Source organism: Pongo pygmaeus, chromosome 13 (genome assembly GCF_028885625.2).
Source record: "Pongo pygmaeus isolate AG05252 chromosome 13, NHGRI_mPonPyg2-v2.0_pri, whole genome shotgun sequence".
NCBI classification, from domain to species: Eukaryota; Metazoa; Chordata; class Mammalia; order Primates; family Hominidae; genus Pongo; species Pongo pygmaeus.
In genome coordinates this window covers 77,913,246-77,937,820 of record NC_072386.2, presented here as the reverse complement: position 1 = coordinate 77,937,820, position 24,575 = coordinate 77,913,246, and the positions used below count along the sequence as shown (strand labels likewise).

At 50.8% G+C, this 24,575-nt stretch overlaps 1 protein-coding gene across 1 annotated transcript in view; it reads right to left on the bottom strand.

Annotated features, from left to right (window-relative positions):
* Positions 1-22,782, bottom strand: part of IPPK (inositol-pentakisphosphate 2-kinase) — a 61,798-nt gene extending 39,016 nt beyond the window's left edge. The window contains exons 1-6 of the mRNA XM_054502638.2: positions 22,392-22,782; positions 11,079-11,126; positions 8,893-8,988; positions 4,995-5,061; positions 1,874-1,995; positions 485-574 (exon numbers count right to left, since the gene is read on the bottom strand). Of these exons, the coding sequence (XP_054358613.1) occupies positions 485-574; positions 1,874-1,995; positions 4,995-5,061; positions 8,893-8,988; positions 11,079-11,126; positions 22,392-22,472 (504 nt within the window). The 5' untranslated portion in view covers positions 22,473-22,782. The remainder of the gene's footprint in view (positions 1-484; positions 575-1,873; positions 1,996-4,994; positions 5,062-8,892; positions 8,989-11,078; positions 11,127-22,391) is intronic.
* Positions 22,783-24,575: the final 1,793 nt, after the last annotated feature.

Genomic DNA, 24,575 nt, shown 5'->3' with positions numbered 1-24,575 from the left:
ATGCAAGGTTGGTCCAACATGTGAAAATCAATGTAATATACCATATTCATAGAAAGAGGAAGACACCTTGCTTTGAAGTGATAAAAATGTCAGCAACTAGATAGAAGTGGTGATTGTACAACCTTGTGAAGAGACTAAAACTGAATTATATATTTAAAAGAGTGAATCTGGTGAACACAGGCCGGGCACAGTGGCTCACGCCAGCACTTTGGGAAGCCAAGGCAGGTGGACTGCTTGAGTCCAGGAGGTGGAGGCTGCAGTGAGTATGATTGCATCACTGCACTCCAGCCTGACAGGGTGACAGAGACCCTGTCTCTAAATTTAAAAAATAAAAAAGGTGAACATGAATCACTTTGTGAAATAAAATGTCAACTAAAAATATCCATATTTTCTTTTACTCTTCTGAAAACTGTTTGTGTCCATGCCTCAGCCCAGATCCCCAGCGTGCAGCTAGAGTAGCCCACAGCTGGGCATTGGTTCTCACCTTGAGGTGCTGGTGCATGCAGTATCGACAGACCTTATGCTTCATCTCATGCGTGACATCACTCGAGAAAGGAATAAACCCACATTTTGGCTGTAAAATAAACAAATAAGGAGGAAAAATATTTAGGAAGAAATCACATACCTCTAAATAGACATCACTGACTACAAGATAATGAGTGCAGCAAGATAATTAGGCATAAATGGCCCCAGAAGCTGTTTTCATTTGCACCTCCCAGTGGGAACAACACTTCCTGCATCAGATCACACAAACATCTCTGCTAGAGGACCCACGGCTGGAACTCTCACTGAGGAGCATCAGTGGTGCCTCTACACTAGCTCAACACAAGCACAACACACAGTAGCTTCGTGCTTTCATTCAAGAATGTGACTGCAAGACTCTAGGAGTAGAGATGGACCCAGTGCTCCCAGCTCCAAGTAGCAGAACCATTGTTCCCGCTGACACTAGCACATGGCCCGACAGGGGCCCATCTGATAGTTGCTAGGCTCCCAGAAGGTCAAGGAAGCCCCAATGCCCTCTAAAAGCTGCAGCCTCTGAGCATACACGACACACAGGCCTGTGCTGAGCCTTGGGCACTGGAGATGGTGGCTGGGGAAGCAGAATATCCACCCACAAGTGAGGAGGATCAGGAGGCATGAGCTCAGGCCAGGAGTGTGACCCAGAAATTGCTGCCTTAGAGTTGGAGAAGGGGAACAAAGGCCAGGATGTGTGAGGCAGCTTCCTGAGGGACCCTGACAGCCACCCCCGACATAGGAAGCAGAGAGCTGAAGCAAAGGGACCCCTGGCCCATCCAGCCCCCACTGCCTGGCACTAGAGAAATTCAAGACTCCTGGCCATGACACACCAGTGCCTCTGAGGGTCACACTGGCCTTTGTGCCTCCAGGAAAATCCGTCCTGAGCAGGATAGAGAGCTCCCCAGTCTACAGGGCAACCTGCAGATGGGGCTCCTGCAGCACAGCAAACAGCAGCCAAGCACCAAGCAGGCATGGCCAGCAGGGAGGGGCACAGAGGAAGAACCCAGGGGACCCTGGCAAGCTGTGCCCTCTGATGAAAACGAGTCGGGGGACCCAACATGCTTCCCTCTGGTGACCCTCAACCAGGGCTTGTTTTAGCCCAGGCATGCAGAGTGGGTGGGGTCTTCTATCATGAGCTACCAGGAATGAGCCTCAACCTGGGATCTGGGAGCCATGGCAGGAGCCAGAACGCAGGCGGGGGCTGTGGAAGGAGAGAAACAAGTGGAGTTTCCAGGAGCCAAGGGTGCCTACCACTCACTTCAGTGGGAACTGGAACCCAAGGCATGTGACTCTCGGACTTACTACCCAGGACTGACCTCTCCCCTTTACCCACACCATCTGCCCCTCGACAGGTCACCTTAATCTCTACACACAGAATCGGCCGGTGCTCTGCAAAGCGGTAGGTTTGGAGTCTGGTTAAATTAGGAAGGCACATAGCGTAACCACTGAGAGTATCCAGGTCCTTGTCACAGCGAGACTCTGGAAAACAGAGCAAGGGTCACACAGAGCAAGGTCAGTGAGAGAGATGAGATGATCCCTGCCCAAAACAGGCCCCGCCTTGTCCCTGGTTCCAGGGGGCATCTCTGTACCTGATGAAAACCTCATGTTTCCCCGGGGATTGTGGGACACACACAGTAACAACGTGGTTTAGGTCAGGCAAGGTGGCTCACACCTGTTATCCCAGCACTTTGGGGGCCGAGGCAGGTGGATCATGAGGTCAGGAGTTCGAGACTAGCCTGGCCAACATAGTGAAACCCCGTCTCTACTAAAAATACAAAAATTAGCCGGGCATGGTGGCACGTGCCTATAGTCCCAGCTACTCGGGAGGCTGAAGCAGGAGAATTGCTTGAACCCTAGAGATGGAGGTTGTGGTGAGCCAAGATCGTGCTACTGCACTCCAGCCTGGGCAACAGAGCAAGACTGTCTCAAAAAAAAAAAAAAAAAAAAAAAAGGCGGGCACGGTGGCTCACACCTGGAATCCCAGCACTTTGGGAGGCCAAAGTGGGCAGATCGTGAGGTCAAGAGATCAAGACCATCTTGGCCAACATGGTGAAACCCCGTCTCTACTAAAAATACAAAAAATTAGCTGGGCGTGGTGGCATGCACCTGTAACCCCAGCTACTCAGGAGGCATAGGCAGGAGAATCGCTTGAACCAGAGAGGCAGAGGGGGTTGCAGTGAGCCCAGATCGTGCACCACTGCACTCCCACCTAGCGAAGGAGCGAGACTCCATCTCAAAAAAACCCCAAAAACAAAAACAAAAAAAAACTTGGTTTATGTAGGGGGTAGCTTCAGGCCTTATGGTATCGGCTCAAACTCTGGAGAGGCTGGAGACTGCAGTCAGCCACACCGATGGTCAGCCATGTCGACGTGCCTGAGCCCTAGTGAAAACTCTGGACAACAATGCCTGGTGAGCTTCCTGGTGGGCACACTCCATATGGGAGAGTGAATACTGCCCACACCACCCCTGAGGAGAGGACCCTGAAGCTCATGCCAGGTCTCTCCCGGACCCCACCCCTGCACCTCTCCCCTTGGCTGGTCCCATCTTTATCCTTTTCCTGCAATAAATCATAACCATGAGTAAAACAGTGAGTTATGTTGGTCCTTCTAGCGTATTATCAATCCTGAGGGTGGTCTTGTGGATGGTCCCCTAATTCCACAACACCCACCCTTAGCCCAGGAACTTGAAGAGGCAGGGGCTTCAGGCTCTACCTTCTCTCACATCTAGGCCCTTCCCGGTCCCCAGTGCACCAATATTTCCCCAGCACCAGATCTGCTGGAACCCGTGGTGTGGACAGAACCAAACAAGCCTGGGCTCCAGGCACCCCAGAGACAGGCTTTCCTCCTTTAACATAATGAGCCTTACTCCAAGTCTGGTTCTTATCACTGTGGCGTGATAAACCTCCCACGGTTGTTATGAAATGGCAGGCTGAGCAGCAGAGCAGTTGCAGACAGCACCCTGGAGCCGGGCTCAGACTGCATTCACCGAGAGGAAGAACTGGAGCCTAGCCACTGTCCTGTGGCGTTCCTGCCTCCCCAGCCTTTCCTGCAGTGTGAAGCCCATTCCTCCCTGCCCCAGCCAGAGACTGCAGACCCAGAGAATGGTTTGCCTTCATTTTCCAAATCAAATCAGGAAAAAATTTTATACTGGCCAATTCCACACCCTCATTGCCTGGCTGTGCTCCGGGCAGAGGCATTTCCACCCTCAACTCATGAAATTTATCTCTTTGATCACTGACTGAAAAAAAAGCTTTGACCTGATTCCTGTCATAAGGCCACCAGCAAGTGCAGAAAAGGGAGTGGGTGGGGATGGAGGAGAAAGGGAGAGGCGAAGGGATGGGAGGGGATTGGGGAAGGACAGCATGAGGATGGGGAAGGTGATGCCACAGAAGGCCCCTGGATTCCCTGTTCCTCAGAAGGACACAGACCTAGCCTAGACTCCAGTTGGGGGCAGCTCCCAGGGCTGCAGACCCTCCTGGGCCAGGCCCTCCCTCCTGAAGCTCACCTCGGTTTCCTTTTGCCTCTCCCAGGCCTCTGGGAACCCTTCCTGTTCCTAGGTCTGCCCCAGACCCTCCACCTCCAGCTCCTCCCTCATGTTGTTTTCTGTGGTATTAATTCGTTCTTTTTTGTTTGTTTGTTTGTTTGAGACGGAGTCTCACTCTGTCACCTGGGGTTGGAGTACAGTGGCGTGATCTCAGCTAACTGAAATCTCTGCCTCCTGGGTTCCAGAGATTCTCCTGCCTCAACTTCCCGAGTAGCTGGGATTACAGGTGCCCACCACTACGCCCAGCTAATTTTTGTACATATATATATATTTTGTTTGTTTGTTTTAGTAGAGAAGGTGTTTCACCATGTTGGTCAGGCTGGCCTCGAACTCCTGACCTCAGGTGACCTGCCTGCCTCAGCCTCCCAAAGTGCTGGGATTACAGGCAAGAGCCACCGCACCTGCCTTTACTGGTTCTTCATCACATATTCTGTGCAGTGCTGTGGTTTTCTGATACAGAGAATTGTATCCATGAGCTCCCAGGATTTCTATCCCTGATAATGAAGTTTCTGGCAGAAGAATTACTGAAAACTGGCTGGTCGCAGTGGCTCACGCCTATAATCCCAGCACTTTGGGAGGCCGAGGTGGGCAGATCATGAGGTCAGGAGATCAAGACCATCCTGGCTAACACGGTGAAACCCCATCTCTATTAAAAATACAAAAAATTAGCCGAGCATGGTGGTAGGCGCCTGTAGTCCCAGCTACTCGGGAGGCTGAGGCAGAAGAATGGTGTGAACCTGGGAAGTGGAGCTTGCAGTGAGCTGAGATCGCACCACTGCACTCCTGCCTGGGTGACAGAGTGAGACTCCATCTCAAAAAAAAAAAAAAAAGGATTACTGAAAACTGCATATACCTAACATGGGTAATCATTTCAAACACTTTTCAAATGGAATATTTTAAATTACAAACAATATTTGTAAGTTAAACACCCTTACCTGGTCTTTCAGATTGTATCTTTAAACAAAGCTGTTTCACAAACTCTAAAGGTAGCTGAACGACTTCCTGTAAGAAAATACATGAAATTCTCAGTGTGAATTGCACAATGACATGAACACAATGCCACAGAACTGCATGCCTAAAAACAGTTGAGCTGTTGGTTTTTATGTTATGTGTAATTTATAATATTTTTTAAAGTTTATTGCTTAAAAAAAAATCAGTGTGTGGATTTTGGGAATAAAAGCTGCTCTATTATTTTCAGGACATGTCCAGGTTAAATAGAGACACCAACATTTCACTGCAATCAGGGTGGCCAGCTCTCAGAATGGCTGGGCCCACGGTGGTGACCAGCCTCAAAGCCAGCTTCTCTCGCCACAAAGCACCCCTTCCGAGCCCCTTTCCGGTCTTTACAGCATTTATGGACCCAGAGCAGTTCTTAGACCACATAGAAGACCCTTACTGACCACTCAGACAACCTGAGGACCTCAGGCTTCCACCTGAGGAGCAGCTCAGCATCTGAAGAATCACTTATCTCAGGAAGATGGCCTGTGCCTCCTCAGCCCTGGAGGACGCGGTGTAACCAATGCCCAGCATTGCCCTCCACATGGCTCTTCTGTGCAGTTTCCCAAATGAAAGGTTTTTATTTAAGCCACATGCTTACCATCTTCCCCGTCCTCTCGTGTTTCTAGGGTGGCAGAATTGTGACTTCTGAAAAAGTCCCAAAGGGACACAGGAGATCTGCTAGGCTAAGAATGCTGGGATCCTGCCCACAGAGACCATGCCTTCCCCACCCTGTGCCATCACACCCATGCCCCTCCACCACCACCCCTGTCCATTCCCAGTTTGCTGTGAGTTTCACTTGTGATTTGCCATTTACCTAAACATGCTATAAATTAACAAAATATGACTTACTACAAACTTGGCACAGAATTAGGTAAGGTGACACAATGGACAAGAGTGGGGAATGTAAACATTAGAAAATTTGTAAATTGAGGCCAAGAGCATTGGCTCACGCCTGTAATCCCAGCACTTTGGGAGGCTGAGGTGGGTGGATCACAAGGTCAGGATTTCAAGACCAGCCTGACCAACATGGTGAAACCCCGTCTCTACTAAAAATACAAAATTAGCTGGGTGTGGTGGTGCACGCCTGTAGTCTCAGCTACTCAGGAGGCTGAGGCAGGAGAATTGCTTGAACCCGGGAGGCGGAGGTTGCAGTGAGCTGAGATCACGCCACTCCAGCCTGGGCAACAGAGCAAGAATTTGTCTCAAAAACAAAAACAACAAAAAAAGAAAATTCGTAAATTGGATCATCTCAAGAAGTCCAAGTTCTGGCTCCACTTCAAAGAAAGCAAAAGCACAAAAGGCACGGATGCTGACTCTGGATGCCTCGCGTGTGAGAACCATCACCCAGAACCACACAAGGCCCTCACTCTGCCTTGGCCCCCACTCCACAGCACATATGGCTGGGAGATACAGCAGCCACGCAAGTCTCAGGTCCACATACAGGGCAACGACCCTCCACACTGCTGTCTGCCCACGCATGGCCTGAACTCACAGTCACCCAGGTGAAAAGCAGACCTGGGTGGTTTATTTCCAACAGCTGTAAATCATTGATTTTATGATATGCATATCTGTGTTTAAAGTCAAAATAAAATGCTGGCCTGGTGCAGTGGCTCACACCTATAATCCCAGCACTTTGGGAGGATAAGGCGGGCTGATCACTTGAGCCCAAGAGTTCGAGACCAGCCTGCCCAACATGGTGAAAACCCCGTTTCCACAAAAAAAACTAAAATTAGCTGGGTGCGGTGGTGCGCACCAGTAGTCCCAGCTACTCAGGGGTGGGTGTGAGGCAGGAGGATCACTTGAGTCTGGGAGGTTGAGGCTGCAGTGAGCCATGATCGCACCACTGCACTCCAGCCTGGGTGACAGAGCAAGATAAAAAACAAAAACAAACAAATACCGACAGTCAGCATCCTCTTAAAAGTCCAACTACATTGGTGAGTGTGGACCACGCCACCATCCAACCATGTGAGGATGCACCAACCAGCTCCTGCACAAGGTATTCACCTAAGAGGACCAGAGGGAAAGCCCACAGAAATCCCCTCCTGGAGTTGTCCCCTGGAATCCCACAGACCTCCCTGTAACCTGGGAGCTGAGATGCGGGTGGACCTCCAGGCATCACCCTCTAAATGGCAAAGGCACAACTGCTCAGAAGGACAAAGAGCCGCCAGCCTGGCTGTCCCTTCACTCATGTCCCCAGCCTGAAAACTGGGCCACGGCACAGAACTGTCAGCATGCGAGGTTCCAACGGAGCTGAGGCTGGTGCCAGAGAGCGTCCAACCTCACCAGGATTTGGCCCACAGCAGCGAGGTGGAACTCCTGAGCCTTCAGGTTCCTCCAGTATGTAAGGAGCAACAGTGGAAGAACAAAGCAAGCAGCTTCTGCCCCTTTCCCATTTCCTAAACTCTCCAGCTCCCAGACCCAGCACTGGAGACAGGCCCAGACCAGTGCCACACCCACCGGGCAGGGCTGGGAGCCAGGGTGTGGCTGTCCCTGTCTCTGTCTCACAGTCTCATCACAGGGCTGGTTGTATCTTGCCCCACAACAAACAGGAGGGAAACTCTACGCTTTGCCTAACTCGCCGACACATCTGTTCTTCCCTCACGTGGCCCTATGTGGCCCTGCAGACTCAGTGACCCTGAGGGGTGCATCGTCAGCCTGGAATGGGCTCTGCACCTACTTTCCCACTGCGCCAGAGCCCCAGCGGCGTCCTAATGGGACACGCTCACCTGCAGCGCAAGCAAGCTCTGCTTCACTTTGTCGGTATCTTAAGGCGGAAGAAATGCGCTCACAGGCGGCCTTGTGGGTTGAGCCCTGTTTGCTGTGGGTTCATTACTGTGACCCTTCCCACTGAGGGCAAACCCGGAGCCAGACTGCTCATTGCTGGAAATGCTCCCCCATCCTGTCCCCTCAGAGCAGTCCCCAACGCTCACCCTACCAGGTCGCCAAAGGAACCTCGAGTCTAATTCCACGCCCCTGGCCAACAAGGGCCATCACCACATGAGTCCTCCTGCCACAGAGGATTCTGGTGGATCTTGCCTCCAAGAATGTTCCTTCCTCGAGGAGAAAACTGGTCACGGCACAGAACCATCCAAGGGATATGCCCTGGGGAAAAAACTGCATGAATCTTCCTACCAGGGGAACTGTGACCCCCAAACACTCCCAACACCACAACAGTGCAGTGAACAGGCTGGAGGCAAGTCAACACCCGCAGCAGCTGCAGAAGGGTGGGACCCAGGGGCCTGTCCAGGTCTCAAAACTGCAGATCTGCTCAGAGGACAGGCCCAGGCAAGAAGTGAGCCAGGGCTGGCAACCTTGGTCCCATTCCCACAGACCCCAGCACAGGCGGCAACACCCAGGGGCTCCCACAGCTTTTCTCTAAACCCCAGCTTTTAACATTCATAGGGCAGCTGAGGCCCTTCCTGGGTGTGATGAGCCGCCCCCAGGACAGCCCCAGCAGGTGCCACCACCCTCCCATGTAGGGCCTCCTGTGTTCAAAGGTGCCCAGGGGCAGAGAGCAACGCCATTGCTTGAGGCTCAGTGGCACTAGATGCTGCTCAAGAGCCCTCACCCAGCAGGAGCCTCCAGGAGGGCCGGCAGAGACGGGCCCTGGAGAACAGGGTCTCACGTGGGCCCTCTGAACCCCATGCTTCTCAGCTAGGAAAGAGAAACTGCAGTATCCGCTCTGCTGCCACCCAGCACAGCAAATGAGAAACACTTGGAGACTAGCTGGACGCGGGTTATCATTAAGCACAAAGTTCCAAAAGATCACCGGGAAATTGGCAGTGTTGATGCAAAACATGTCCAAGAATTCAGACGTGAATAAAAAGCACTTACCCCACAATGAACATAGTTCTCCCCCAAAAACTCCTTCATGACATTTTTGCCAAAGTCCACTATGTTCTGCAGGTGTTTAAATATCTCTTCCGAGGTCTGTAAGAGACAACCACAGGATAGCCTTCGTGATGGGACCTCCCGACAGAGCCTTGCTTGAGGGGAGAGGCAAAAACCACCACGGACCCCACCACAAGCAGGGGGGACGTCCCAGCCACAGACAGAACCCAGGTGACGGCCCTCAGACCCAGGGGAAGGTCCCCAGTGCCCCTCCTCACCAGCGTCCCTCCCCAGCCATGCCACCCTCCTCGGCCCAGAGACTTGGGAAGGTAGCGGTCTGAGGACCGCACTGCTGACGCCTCCCGTCTGCCCTTCTCCCAAAGCGGCCCCTACACATGCCTTCCAAGGAATGTGACTCTGAAAACCTCCGACATCTCACATCTCAATCTCTAAAGAGATTTTACTCTTTAGCTTCTAAATGTAGAATATTCTTTCCCCAGTCAGAGGTTCTTAAAAAGTCAGTAAGGTGATGAAACTGGTTGAGACAGAAATCATCCCCATGTCCCTCAATGGCCCGGTACAGCTGTGGTCACAGCTTCTGACAAAAAAATACCCTGGCCAGGCGCAGTGGCTCACGCCTGTAATCCCAGCATTTTGGGAGGCTGAGCCAGGCAGATCACCTGAGGTCAGGAGTTCAAGACCAGCCTGGTCAACATGCTGAAACCCCGTTTCTACTAAAAATACAAAAATTAGCCAGGCGTGGTGGCAGGCACCTGTAATCCCAGCTACTCAGGAGACTGAAGCAGGAGAATCACTTGAACCTAGGAGGCAGAGGTTGCAGTGAGCCGAGACAGTGCCACTGCACTCCAGCCTGGACGACAGGGTGAGACTCTGTCTCAAAAAAAAAAAATAAAGCCCTCCTGGTCAACAGAAAAGTTACCACTCAAGTCTCCACTGATCACACAGCGTGCCACATTATGTCATTTACAGAGGAAATGTAGCCAACTGCTGCCTGGCAGACACTGCCCCGGCCACTCCACACAGGAAGATCTGACAGGGGCCACAGATGCCAGGCCTTGGGGGAGTCAAGGTTAGGGTGGTTTGGGCTCTGCAGTCACTGAATGCAGCAAAGAAGGGGACAGAGAAGGCTGGAGGCATGGACTTTTGTTTCCATGGGATGCGTTCCACTAAACCAAAACCACCTAGGCCTATTTCTCTTCAGCAGCTGAGGCAGAAACCGCAAGATAGTGGGGCTTTCCTATCCTCCTCTGCCTGCCCACCCCGACCCCACACCCACTGTGGCCCCACCAACGGCAGCTTTCTCCCATGGCTCTCTCCCCTCTTTCTATTGTGCCCACGCGGCAGCTGTCACCTCCACCCACCACCACCCCCTGGCCTCCCTTTCTATGACCTCTACCTCAGATGCTCCAACCTGCCATCTCCCAGGAGCCCTCAAGGGGCAGTGACTCATCAACCCCATACCATCGCCCAAGCCAGCCTCCGCCTGCCCCCACAGTGGAACAGCCACTGTCCAGGAGCTCACCCCCAGCTCAGCTGCATGTGTCCCCTCACAGGACCCACACGCATCAGATGGGGAGCAGAGAAGGGCCCTGAATGCAGGAAGCCTCAGCGACTCGGTATGCACCCCAGGACCAACAGAGATTTGCACAGAAAGCTGCAACTCAGTGGTCAAAAACGAGAGGGCAATGCTTTTTCACGGGTGGTCCGTGGCATTTTGCTTGGATGACTCAGAGAAGAGAAACCTAACGACCCCCTCCCACCGCAATGTTTAACACAGACTGTCTACCACCACACTGGAGACTCTATTTTCATAGACACAATTCCACAGATGGGGAAACTGAGGCAGCAGGTGCTAAGGAACTCGGCAAGGCAAAGCTTGCCTGATCCTGGGGTCCTCACCATAAGCAGGGCCCTCTGAGCAGGACCTACATGCCAGGCCAGGGCAGCTCCTGGCTGAGCGCCACATAGACTACCACAGTGACACATAGCTCAACGTGCTAGACCCAGTCAGTTTTATATCAGGAATGATGGACACACCACTTTCTGCACTGAATGCTTGTATCATCTTTGAATGCTACAACTAGCATCAATATTTCTACATCGGAAAAAAAAATCAGAGTTTTCTTAAATAATTGTTGTAAGTCTGGGTGCAAACCCACCCATCTTACCTTCTTCCTATTTGGAGGAAACTTCAGAAACCGCAGCACGACGCAGCGCTGTTGGAAAATAAAACAAATCTGATTAGTATTTGCTCAAAGCCAAGGCACAAGGTGTCAGTCAGTTTGGGGGTCCCATCCTCAGTGGACAAAGCCCACAGTGAAGCTCCACGGCAAGGAGGCTGGGAAGCCCCCAGGGCAGGGAGGCCAGGGCTGGGACCCAGCAAGGGCATACTGGGCAGTGGGACAACCAAGAACCTTCAGCCTCTGACTGGCCAGCCCCTCCCAGGACTTTATCTTAAGGAAAGAAATAAAATGGAAATAACCTAAGTGCCCAACAATAATGAGATGGTTTAAACACAGTGGCACACATTTCAAACCATGTAATACCAGTCAGTGGTTTATAAGAAAGATCAGTACTTACAGACACAGATTTGTGGTTATCACATACTGTTAAATGAAAAAAGTTACCGAATGGGGCTTACGGAATGAGCCTATTTCCATAAAAAGAGAAACACACATGCGCACACACACACTTAAGGGTGTAATTCTATTTATATAAAGTTCAAAAAACAGGTAACACTGACCCCTTGTGCCCACCCCTTGGGCATGCATGAATAGTTGCTGAGGAAGGCTCTAGAAGGGACTGGTCAGAGGATTATGGGTCCACTTACTTTGTGATAATTAAGCTATACCCACAATCTGAGTACTTTTCTGTAGGTATGTTACACTTCAAGTTTTTAAAATAAAAATGTTTAAATAAAATAAGTATTGATGTGTCTACATCAAAAGGTCTGAAAGGACATTCGGCACAAGTTTAACATCTCCAAGTAGCAATGATTATGATAACTTCTTTTTAATTTATCTTTATTTTGAATATTTCAATTTTTTAAATGTTCAAAAAAATACATTCTAAGAACGTACATTACATGTAGGAAGGAGAACGCGCCTGGGAGGGGCTCTAGCTGCAGTGCAAAGGCGGGGGGTCCAATGCCCTGGGAAGCGCCCCTGCCAAGGCCACAGGGCAAAGCCTAAGCAGGAGGGAGGAAGCAGGCTGCACTGAAGACGGCTTAGAAAGGGCCATTTTCTAGATCAAAAGATGCCTAAGGAGCAACAAAGGCCCTATGAAGACCAACCCAGACTCCCCCGCCCGCTCCCCGCAGCCCTACTTAGACAATGTACGTTGTTGCTCTTAAATCCCAGGCACCCGGCCCCCTGGGCCCCTCTGACTGAGCTCCAGTTCCCAGCCAATGCCATGCTCCTGGCTCGCTGTGCTGCAGATAGCTGTCCCCTCCTTGAGCCCCAAACTGAGAACTGGGGAAGCCAAGATCAATGGCATGCATGCTACCGCTGTCCCCTCCCAAGCTGAAGGCAGGCATCAACAATCAATCATGGGAATCGACTGGCTAAGGATCATTTTAATGGAACTATAATTCCACCAAAATTTAAGGAAAGGCAGAAGTTGATCGACAGAAGTCCTAACTCTAGACAGCTCTCCAGAAGTTCGTTCCCCTAAAAGTGCATTTGCTCCTCACCTACACATGATAGTGTGTGCTATTCGAGTGTGCCTGACCCGCCCTCCAACAATTAGGCACCAAACACAGTACAGCTCTCCACCGATGGCAGGCGTCAGTGATGCCCTGGCTAGCGATGTGTAATCGTGATTGAGGGTCATGCTTGAAAATCAACACAATAAGAAAATACATTACATGAAATCCCTGATCAGTGTAAACTGACCCAGGCTGCCATGGTGCAAGCTCTTACCCTGTCCCTCACACAGGGCAAACCCCGCCACCCACAGGGGCCAAGCTTACTCACCTGCCAGACTGCATGCACAGAGCTCTGCGGCATCTACAGGAAAGCAAGGCCTGTCTCGGTTTATCACGGAACTAACTCATAAGCCGCACAATGGACTTTTGTAGCAAAGCAGTCCTGAGCAGGGTGATGCCAGGCCAAGACACACGAGCTTTCTCTCCGCAGAAATTCCCCACTGTAGCCTCAGAGGAAGGAGTTCAGTGGGCCCATGAACAGAAATACCAACTACAAGAACACAGGACCCCCCTCCCCTGGCAGCATTCACCTGCTAATACAGACTCAGCTTTCTGAAGTTCCCTGCCACTCTGTTGCCAGGAAAGGCGGGAACAACTGGTCTTTTCTGTTTCTTTATAAATGGAAATTATAAATTTCCTATGCATTATTATTACACACAAAACTACTCACATAAATTATAAGTTAATTCAGAAAGCCATTATCTGGCTTATGAAGAAAAAATTTTTAAAAATAAGTTGCACAGGGCACTATACAAAGAAAAACCATACACAGGTCCCAGGAGAAAAAGATGTCAGAACCTAAATCATTGAGGACTTAGTCCTCAGTCCTTGTGGATAATAAAATAACATCATTCTTCCCACTAGCACTTATTAATAATTATTATTGCAATAGCCAGCAGGTGCTAGCACCAGCGCTTCAGGGCCCACGCTACACTCCTAAACTCCACCATCTCCAGCCGTCTCTCCTTCCAAGGTGGGCAACTAAGTCCTAGTTTACAGAATGTGGGAAGTGAGACTGCACAAGGGCAGATCAGGTCTTAGAGAACCCAGGTCCAGCCTCGCCTGCTGGCCCAGCCTCAGCCTGGAGAGAAGCCTTGATCAAGATCAAGGTCTTGACCCCAAAGGTCAAGGTCACGTGTGGTGAAGCCAAGTTTAGAGGAGGGCCTGGACCCTGGGAGGTTCTCAGCGTCTTTCTGGTGGCCAGGCTCCTCGCTGCTACTGAGTCACCAGCAGGCGCTGGGGGCATTGAGTACTGTGCTGCCCCCCAGGAGAAGATATGGACACAGGCCTTCCAAGCCTGGGCAGAGAAGCCCAAAGCGGCCCTCCTGCTTGGCCCTCCCAGCCCCTTCCTCACATTTCCTCCACCACCACATCCAAACACAGTGGCTTGGCCTCCCTGCTGTCACTCACAGGAAATCTCCTGCTATCCCTTCCCGTTATGGAGCCCAAGAGCCACAACCAACCAAGGAAACCTGAATACAGTGATTTGTCCATTTCAAGGGAAACTGCTTTCTCCACCCACCCATTTATCATCCAAAAACTATTACAAGAAACCTACCCACCCACACACCCCCAGGGGAACCGTAGTCTCAGCCAGTTTTCATCAATACCAAAACTCAGACACACTCAGCTCACCTATTCTCTACAGCCCATGCCAACTGCCCCATGTGAGGGGCCTGATCAGGCTGGGCTGGCTGAGGTGGGTGGTCCCCAAGATGTGCCAGGCTGAGGGCTTCAGTAATGCATAGGCCACAGGGCCCCACTACCCTCATGCAGGCAGCTGGCAGGAAACAGGTGAAAAAACACTGTAGCAGCTCTCATTAGCAGAGAGACACAATGAGTCCAAGGGGCACCTATGGCTGGGGAAGGGGGGTCAACACAGCCACCTGGGGGACTTCACATGAAGGAGTGAGCAAGAACCAACACCCCAGCAGGCTCCAAGCTCCTGCCAGCTCACCAGGTCTTAACCAGCTATGGAGATAATGACACTACTCCTCTTAAAAAAAAGTATCTGAAACCAGATATTTGAAACTTATCTTTGTCTTAACGTCTAGAATAAAATGTTAAAAGTGAAGAAAAAGGGCCAGGCGCGGTGGCTCATGCCTGTAATCCCAGCACTTTGGGAGGCCCAGGTGGGCAGATAAGCTGAGGTCGGGAGTTCGAGACCAGCCCGACCAACATGGAGAAACCCTGTCTCTACTAAAAAATACAAAATTAGCCTGGCATGGTGGCACATGCCTGTAATCCTAGCTACTCGGGAGGCTGAGGCAGAATCGCTTGAACCCAGGAGGCAGAGATTGCGGTGAGCCGAGATTGCACCACTGCACTCCAGCCTGGGCAACAAGAGCGAAACTCCGTCTCAAAAAAAAAAAAAAGTGAAGAAAAAGAGTTAAGATTGGAAGGGAAGAACTTGATACTTCTGCAGTCTGAGGGCTGGGGTGTTTCTTAACAAAAGCAACACTAAACCAAGGCCCAAGCCGCACCTTTATGTCTTGGTAACAGGGAAGCTTCCACCTTGGAAAATTAGATGAAAATCAAGGATTCTAACAAGCCAAAAACACCAAACAACAGGAAGAACAAGAGGAGTGATGCATTTATACACACACACTAAATAACCCCAAGATTTAAAAGGTTAAGGGACACAACTCATCACTTACAAAAGTGGCAAAAAGCATTTCAATAAAAATCCCTTCCTGGGTTGCAACGGGAGGGTAGGTGGCACAGCCGTGTGGAAAGCGATCTGCAATGTGTGCCAAGGGGCCTGATTCACCCAAGAACCCAGCCTGAGCATCAGAAGTCCAAAGACGTGTGTATGAAGACTTTCGGCAAAGCCCACCCACAAGGATGTCCAACGCAACACTGGGAACCCGTGAGCACCCTTCAAGACATGCATGAGGATTTTCTACATATTTGTGCTATAAAATTAAGTGAAAAAAAATCCCAAAACAGAAACAGATACATAGTATTGTTAACTACCCAGTAAAAACAAAATACAGTCATGCATCACATAACAACACTAGGGTCAGTGATGGACTGCATGAAACAATGGTGTGTCCCATAGGATTATAATACTACAGTTTCTACCTTTAGATAACTAACACTTCCCATTGTGTCCCAATGGCCTGCAGTACTCAGTCCAGAACCATGCTGCACAGGTCTGAGGACTAGGAGCCATAGGCTGCCCCATATAGCCTGGGAGTGAGACAGGCTCTACCATCTAGGTGTGTTCATATGGCAACAACATCACCTAACAATGCAGCTCTCAAAATGCATCCCTGGTGTTAAGCGATGCTTGACAATAAGTAGAAAAAGACTAGAAGAAAGTGCACCAAAGTGTTAACAAAAGTTGTTCTCTTCATGGAGAAATATTGGATGTTTTTTACTTCCTTCCTTCTGATATTCTATATTTTCAGAGAGAAGCAACAATTCGTGTTAAATAAAAATAGAAGGCCACAAAAACCCCAATACATTAAAAAGGACACCTGCCAATGGGAAGCCTGAGGGGGCACCTTATGGGTGGAATTAAAACTACTAACTACAAGAGCCTTTCAGGACAGATGAGTAGAGACTTTCCCACCACCCACAGAGGACTCACTCTGGAGGGGTATCACCCACAAAATCAGCTGTTCCAGAGATCTGTCAAAGGAAAGGACTAAGGTCAAGTCTTCCATCAGGCTGAGGAGATAACCTGAAGCTGAGATCAGACAACTTTCATGGGAAGGGAAGATAGAAAAAGACAACAGCAGCAGGGGTCACCCCTCAGGATGCCTTCTAGAAGCAACGCTCAGCTCCGGCTTCTCCCAAATTGTGAAGATGACTCCCAGGCAGGGGCCATGGGGGATCCCAAATGTCCAGTCTCAAGAGGCTGCCCTCCCTGTAGACCCTCCTTACCTTACCCCCACAGCTCCAGCTCCAGCTCTGTCCCAGCCAGAGAAGAAGGCTGCCCAGGGTCTGTCAGTCACCAGGGGCAGGAGGTGCCGAAGTCCACCTCTGCAACCCAGAAAGGGATGTCCAGGATGCGTAGGACCGTGGAGGGAACAAGAAGCAGGGCTTACGGTACTGGGCTCCAACAGAAGTGCTCCCAAGGGTGAGCTTGGCTTCACTGGGAATGTATGGCCTCAGATAGAAATACAGAGCCCATTTGACACCGGATGAAGAAGTGACATCGCCAAGATGCCTGTGGAGGATGGGAGCCCAGTACTCTGCAGGCAAGAGCAGGGAGGCCAGACTGGAGACAGCCTGGGGTCAGGGCGCAGTAGGTGCTGGCCCCTTGTCCAACCTGTATGGGGCATGTCCTCAAGCCTCGGCAACTCTGTCCTGACCTCATGGTGTCCTCTGCAGGACTGAAGCAGGCACAGGTGTGGGCCATGGGGGAGGTCACACACCCACACAACTCTCAGAACATGGGGAGGCCTGTGGGGATAGGCACATCTCGTGCATGGGGCTGACCCCTATAGGCATGGAAAGCCTCACTGCCTGTAAAGGGGAAGCAGGGCTGCCTAGAGGCCCACAGTGAGGGCCACAGGGAAGTGTGAGCAAGTCCAGGCCCTCAGATCTCCCAACTGCTTGGCAACAAGGCAGGAGTGGCCGGGCCCTAGGCACAGCCTTGCTCTCTGCAGACACAGCAATAATGCTTTTCTCACCCTCCTGGATCGCAGCTCTCAGAAGACAGAGGAAGTCACTGGGGAGCTTTGCTCTGACTGAATTCTGATGCAGAAGGAGGCTCAGTCAGGCAGAAGGAAAGTGGTTGTGTCACCTCAGAAGGTGTAAAAGTAGGAGGTGAGCCAAGGCCAAACCAACAAACCCCTGTGCACGAGAGGCACCGTCACAGGCTGACCGTCACCAAACACCAGACCTCATCACGCAACTGCAGATACAAAAAAAGGAATAAACAAAGAGCGAGCCACAAGCACAGCTCTCCAATGAGCTCAGAAGAGACAAGAAGGAACATCACCAGGAAAGAAGCCACATCAGCTGCATCAGCCTAGAACACCATTAAAAATCCCAAATGCAGAATACATCACTAGTTTAAACAAAATGCTAGCAGTAACAGAAAGCTAAGACTATTTCAACTAGGTCCAGCTAAAAATTGTAAAAGGGAGCGGCCAAGGGCTTGGGCATATGTTATATGGTCAGAAAAAAAGAGAACATAAACGTATGTGCTTTCAGCATCCACAGTAGGAAGTATGGCCCAGTTAACAGTCCTGCAGGACTGCACAATGGCTTTCCACTTAACCTGTTCTAAGTGATTCTGTAATGGATATCTTTGTGTATAAGATCTTTATTTACATTTCTAATTATCTCCTTAGAACAGACTACTAGAACAGAAATTAGTAAATCAAAGAGTATAAACTTTTTAAAAATCTTTTTCTGAGTATCATACATATCCATTGTAGGAAATTCAGAAAATATTTAAAAAACAAAAAAAAGTAAAAGTGATTTGTGATACTATCAGTCATAGCCACTTAGAACATTTTCATCTATTTTCTTCCAATCATTTTGTAATTATAACCACATTATGCATCTTCTTTTGTAACCTGCTTTTTCTACGTAACTGTAAACACATCCTCATATAAAGGACTTAATTCATCCACTACAAAATAATCATTTAAATTATTAAAATACACAAAATCATGCTGTATGGCAAAAAAAAAATACATATATATATATATATATATATATATATGAGATCTATGAACCAGAAATCTTAAAACACAAGATGAGAAGAGAAACATTAAAAGGGCACCTGACCGCTTGAACTTCACACCTTCAATGCCCAGACAAATATCCCATGCACCAAACAGGTACCAAAGGGACACCAAAACTCCCCAGGCAACAAAACAATTTGCAGAAATGATCTGAAGCTCTCAGACTCTCAGAAAGGTCACGAAACTGGAACAACTGGAAGTGAGCAGCTTTGTCCACACATGTGATCAATGTTCTTAGCTGGTAAGCCAACTAAATGGCAAAGTCTTTCATGTCACCTCTGTCAGTAAGAAGGAAAACATCATGACAGCTTAGTGTCATGACAGGAGTGGGCCACCTTCTGCCCCTGCTCCCCAAGGCTGAGGTGGTCCAGAAGGGGCTCAGTGCCCCAGACAAGTGCATGATCCAGATGTGAAGACACCTAGGAGATGGAATGACAAACCAAACCTAAAGTGACCTTCACAGTGGACAGGACACTGAGCCAAAACCAACAAGCTGAAGGTGAAGGAGGCAGGTGCAGGCGTCACACGGGAGAGACCCTGCGGCAGTGCATAAAGGGGCAACCTGTGGACTTCACTAACCTGAGATGTGGCCACTGGCCCAAGTACTGCACCTTCAGGCTGCAGCGAGGAAACTGTGCCCAGATGGGAAGTTCCCCCACCAAGGAGCCCCCACAGGGTCAGTGTCTGGAGCTCCAGACACACACCAGGGAACATGCCAGGCTGCTGAGAGCCTCTCAAGCATGCCACAAGGTCCACACCACATGAGGCAGAGAACACCATGGTTACCTGTGCCTGGGAAAGTTCAGGTGCACAACCATTCCAAACAGAGGCAAAATGCAAACTGACAAGCAAAATGAGAATCATCCTGGGCCATCTCTGAGTGGAAGGGCCTTGGGGAAGCTGACCGCCTTCTGTCAGGAACACCTTTAAACGCCTCTCTATGGCTGGCCTGCAATTTACCTTCCTGCCCACCCTGAGCACACCCTCCCACCCTCCTGTAGCCCACACCTAGTTCCTCCATCCCCAGACCTCATTTCCTACAAGCCCTGTGCTGCACAGAAGGCTCCCTCTCATCCCATGTTTGCATACTGCAGGAAGAACATCACTGTGCTCCTTCTAGTGCTGACAGCCAATGACCATGCACATCTCCTTACCTAGGCCCTCGGCTCCTGCACGACAGGCTCAGGCTGGCTGAAGGCGCATCATGTTCTCACGGTGGAGGGGATGGGGGTCAGCACAGGACTCATTGGGGACCTTTCAATTCTGAGAGGAGCTGATGTCCTCTCAGAGAAAGCAACTCTCTCCTTACCTGGAAAAACTTGGCAAAGGCCTCCCTCTCTCTTGGACTGAATGAGGTGGATCTAAGGAGTTGAGTAGAGTAGCAGGGTCCACCCGCTCCCACACCCGGCTGGAGGGAGGCTGGGCGCATGCTCAGCATCCACAGGACCACGGACTCCTCCTATTCTACCTCACCCATCTCTTATCCCACTGACACACACCCTCTGCTCGAACTCAACAGGTCCTAAAAAGCTGCCTTCCGGGAATTGCTCTCTCTCCTCCTCGGTCCACAGCCTGAGCAAACAGGCCAGAGCTGGTGAGCTAGGCTTGGTTCAGGTTACCGCATCAGGCACAGGCTCCATCTGACCTTAACTTGATGGGAAACATTTTCTCATGAGACTATGTGCAGTGATAATCTTCAATTTCAAATGATGAGCTAAAAACAACCACCAAGCAGGAATGAGCACAGCAAAGCAAATTTAGATTTAAAATAAAAAATGAGGCTGAGTACAGTGGCTCACGCCTGTAATCCCAGCACTCTGGGAGGCTGAGGCGGGCGGGTCATTTGAGGTCAGGAGTTTGAAACCAGTCTGGCTAACGTGGTGAAATCCCACCTCTAATAAAATACAAAAAAATTAGCCAGGCATGGTGGCAGGTGCCTGTAATTCCAGCTACTTGGGAGGCTGAGGCAGGAGAATTGCTTGAACCCAGGAGGCAGAGGTTGCAGTGAACCAAAATTGTGCCACTGCACTCCAGCCTGGGAGACAAAGCAAGACTCCGTCTCAAAAAAAAAGAATGAATAGCATGGGTCTAGAACAGCCTGGCGGCTGTAGGTAAATTTGAAAAGGTGAAAGAAAAAATAAACAATCGACCTGGCGTGGTGGCTCACGCCTGTAATCTCAGCACTTTCGGAGGCTGAGGTGGGTGGATCACTTGAGGTTAGGAGTTGGAGACCAGCCTGGTCAACATGGTGAAACCTCATCTCTACTAAAAATACAAAAATTAGCTGGGCACGGTAGCGCATGCCTGTGATCCCAGCTACTCGGGAGGCTGAGGCAGGAAAATCGCTTGAACCTGGGAGGCGGAGGTTGAAGTCAGCCGAGATCGCGCCACTGCACTCCAGCCTGGGCAACAGAGTGAGACTCCGTTTCTAAATAAATAAATAAATAAAAATAAACAATCATTACAATCAGAGCTGTGCAACAGGGTAGGGCCAGGCTGCCCTGGAGATGCCTACTCAGGGAAGGGGGTGGACACACACTTGTCTGGAATGTGCAGAGGGATCCAAGTGCCAGAGGCAACTGCGTCAAAGCCTCTGCTCTTTCAACATGGGTGTCCTTTTGCTCCAAGCCTGAAACTTGCTGCTTCATCTGCCACTACTTTTGAAATTTAATATTTCAGCCCTCACTAAAGAAAGCCTTAGGTTTACCTAAAATGCAGAGATACATCTAATCTTACCAAGGAATTGGAAGATTAGTATTTGTTTTGGGAAAGGATTCAGGGGATCGGCACAGTAACCCAACAACAAAAGGACTCACGCAGAAACATCCCTCACTTTGCCAATAGTGGACTACACAAGAGAAGGACAGCTTTAGGTTAGCCTGGTCCATTATTAATTCACCTAAAGATCTTGAGCAAAGCTTGTAGTCTCTGTTCTTTAGTTCCCTGTGCTAATGAGCAACAAAATCCAAAGGCACAACCTAGGGGCTACCCGGGTGTTTGCAGCTTACACTACAGCTGACCAATGCACCCAGCATAGGAACAACAAAAGCAAGGCAGGACTCCACTGCCTACATCATCCCTGACAAGCTGTTGGACTCCGGCAGTGCCCTTAACCTCTCTGATTTTCACTTTATCTATCTGTCCAAGGGATGATAATTATCACTTGCTAAGCATAACTTGATGGGTTCCTGCGTAACTGGTCTTCCCAACAATCCCACAAAGTGAATTCTATTACTAGTTCCACTTCACAAATGTAGACACTGAGATTCCTGTGCCTTTAACACCCATGCTCTAACTCCTCCCTACATGACACCTATCCTCGCCTCCCTCACCCCCCTCCCCCCTTCCAGCCGGCCACATTCCTGCGTGGTTGTACCAGACAGCAAAAGGTCAGAGAGATCTGGGCCCTCACAGAAACCCACACGCTTCACTCTTGGATTCATCTTTGCGAGATCTTACTGCAGTTTCTAAAACTTTCACCCTCGTTGAATTCAGGTGAAACCCTTCAAATTCTAAAAGGTTGAGAAGGGGACCTGTGGACAACATCCCCTTACTATTAACAGCACAGCAATTCCGTAGTCTCACGAGTCTAAACTCTTTTGGTGCTGAGAGTAACAGCACTGTGGGCACTTTGCTTCTTCCTGCAGTGCTGGCCGGGCCCTCCGTCCCAACCAAGCCTCCGCCCCACTGCGGCCTGGCAGTCCGGCGGGCATCCAGGCGGGAGGCGGCACCGCGTGAGGCTGAGCGCGGCACCGACGGGGAGGGGAGGGGGATGTGGAACTGACTCTGACGGGGAACGGGAATACTGAGGCGACGACAGACCGGCCAGGAGAAGGATCTGGGGGAATGGGAGACTGACCCAGTAGAGAGGGGATACTGGGGTGACGAGGAACCCACGGGGTAGGGGGGGATGCTGGAGGGTGGGGGAATTCCGGAGACCGGCCGGGGAGGAGGAAGGTACTGGGAGGACGTGGAACCGACCCTGTTGAGGAAACGGATAATGGGGGCGGGGTGATACCGGCCGTCGGAGTGAAGTACCGGACCTGCGCCGCACGCCCACCGCTCACCTGCGCGTGGGCCACCACCAGGCTCTTATTGCCCTCTCCGTGGTACCCCCATTCATTCTCGTCCATCTTCCCCTCTTCCATGCCCAGGCGCAGCCCTGGCGCCTCGCGGGCTAGGACGCGGGGACGCGAGCTGGGGGCCGCCCGCCTCGCTGGGAACCAGCCGCTGCCGTCGTGGGAGGAGCGCCTGTCAGCTGCCGCCCCCGCTCGACCCCGCCGCGGCGACTAGCAAGCTGTGGCCGCCGGAAGCCACGCCCCCGGCGCCTGCCATGACGGAGTCGGGCAATTCCGGGTTCGTGACACTTTCCTCACACTGATAGCGACGGTGGATGGGCCGGCGGCCATCTTAGGTACTGGTAGAGCGACTCATTTCCGGAACGCGGTCTTGGGAGCCGGAAGAGAAGCTTCCGGCCTCGGCGCCGGATGTGTAGCTGGCGGGAGGAGCCGGCGGCTTTTCGGCGCCCGGTAGTGACCGGCAGTCCCCGGGTAGCCAGGTGTCTGGGTCTCCGGACCGCTTAGTTGCGAGACCCCAGCAAAGCTCTTGGCGTCTCTGAGCCTCAGCTTTTGCTTCTGTAGAATAGGGTGTACTCATTGTACATTTCATGGGGATACCTAACGCAGCCATTTGGATGGTCCTGTGAGGTAGAAAACATTGTCCAACATTCCACGCGAGGAAACGTGGACTGGCCACAGGACTGGACTCCCCAGTCCCGCTTTTGCCTGAAGACTTCGAGGGACGCAGTTGGAGCGCAAGGCTCCTGCTTGGCGGTGAGGCAGAGGGCTAACGACCTTCCTTCTCCTAAATTCACTGATGCTGCGGCAAGAATGGCACCGCCTCGTAGAGCTACCGCATTTCCCAAACTCGTAGTCTCAGAACCACTTTATACTCATAAAAATGAGGGCCCCAAGCTTTTGCTAATGTGGGTTACAGCTATCGATGTTACCACATTCTAAGTTAAAATGTTTTAAAGTTTTTTGTTGTTTCGTTTAAAAGTAAACAGCCGGGCGCGGTAGCTCACGCCTGTAATCCCAGCACTTTGGGAGGCCGAGGTGGGCCTATCACCTGAGGTCAGAAGTTTGAAACCATCTTGGCCAACATGGTGAAACACTGTCTCTACTAAAAATACACAAATTAGCCAGGTATGGTAGCGCAGGCCTGTAATCCCAGCTACTCCGGAGGCTGAGGCAAGAGAATCATTTGAACCAAGGAGGCGGAGGTCGCGGTAAGCCAAGATCGAGCCATTGCACTCCAGACTGGGCGACAGAGTGAGACTCCCTCTCAAAAAAAAAAAAAAAAAAGTAAACATTACATTCCACGCCCACCACCAAAAGAAAGGAGTGGTATTGTTTTACACTTTTGCAAATCTTTTTAAAATCTGACCTAATAGGTTCTCACATGTGCTTCGGCATTCGGTCTGCTGCAATATATTGCATTGGTTGACATATACATTGTGAGGAACATCTGCAGTTATGTAATTCACAAAGAGAGGACCAGCAGACCCAACTTCGAGAACGGCTGGGCACCTTGCCAGGCGTTGGGAATTGTAGTGAAATCAGGCCAGTGACCAGGAAAATGAGCTGAAGGCTTTGAGCATCTCTTTCCCCCATTTTAGGCCTCAAAAGGGAGGCTGGGGCCGGGCATGGTGACTCATGCCTGTAATCCCAGCATTCTGGGAGGCCGAGGTGGGCGGATCGCTTGAGCTTAGGAATTCCAAACCAGCCTGGCAACATGGCGAAACCCTGTCTCTACAAAAAATTACTAGGGTGTGGTATCTGTGCCTGTAGCCCCAGCTTCTTGCGGGGCTGAGGGGCTGAGGCGGGAGGATCGCTTCCGCCCGGGAGGTTGAGGCTGCAGTGAGCCGTGATCAAGCCACTGCACTCTAGCCTGGGTGACAAAGCAAGATTCTGTCCCCAAAAAAAAAAAAGTGGGGGAGGCTGGGTGCAGTGGTTCACGCCTGTAATCCCAGCACTTTGGGAGGCCAAGGCGGGTGGATCATGAGGTCAGGAGTTTGAGACCAGCCTGGCCAATATGGTGAAACCCCATCTGTACTAAAAATACAAAAATTAGCTGGGTGTGTGGTGCACGCCTGTAATCCCAGCTACTCGGGAGGCTGAGGCAGGAGAATTACTTGAACCCGGGAGGTAGAGGTTGCAGTGAGCCCAGATCGTGCTACTGCATTCCAGCCT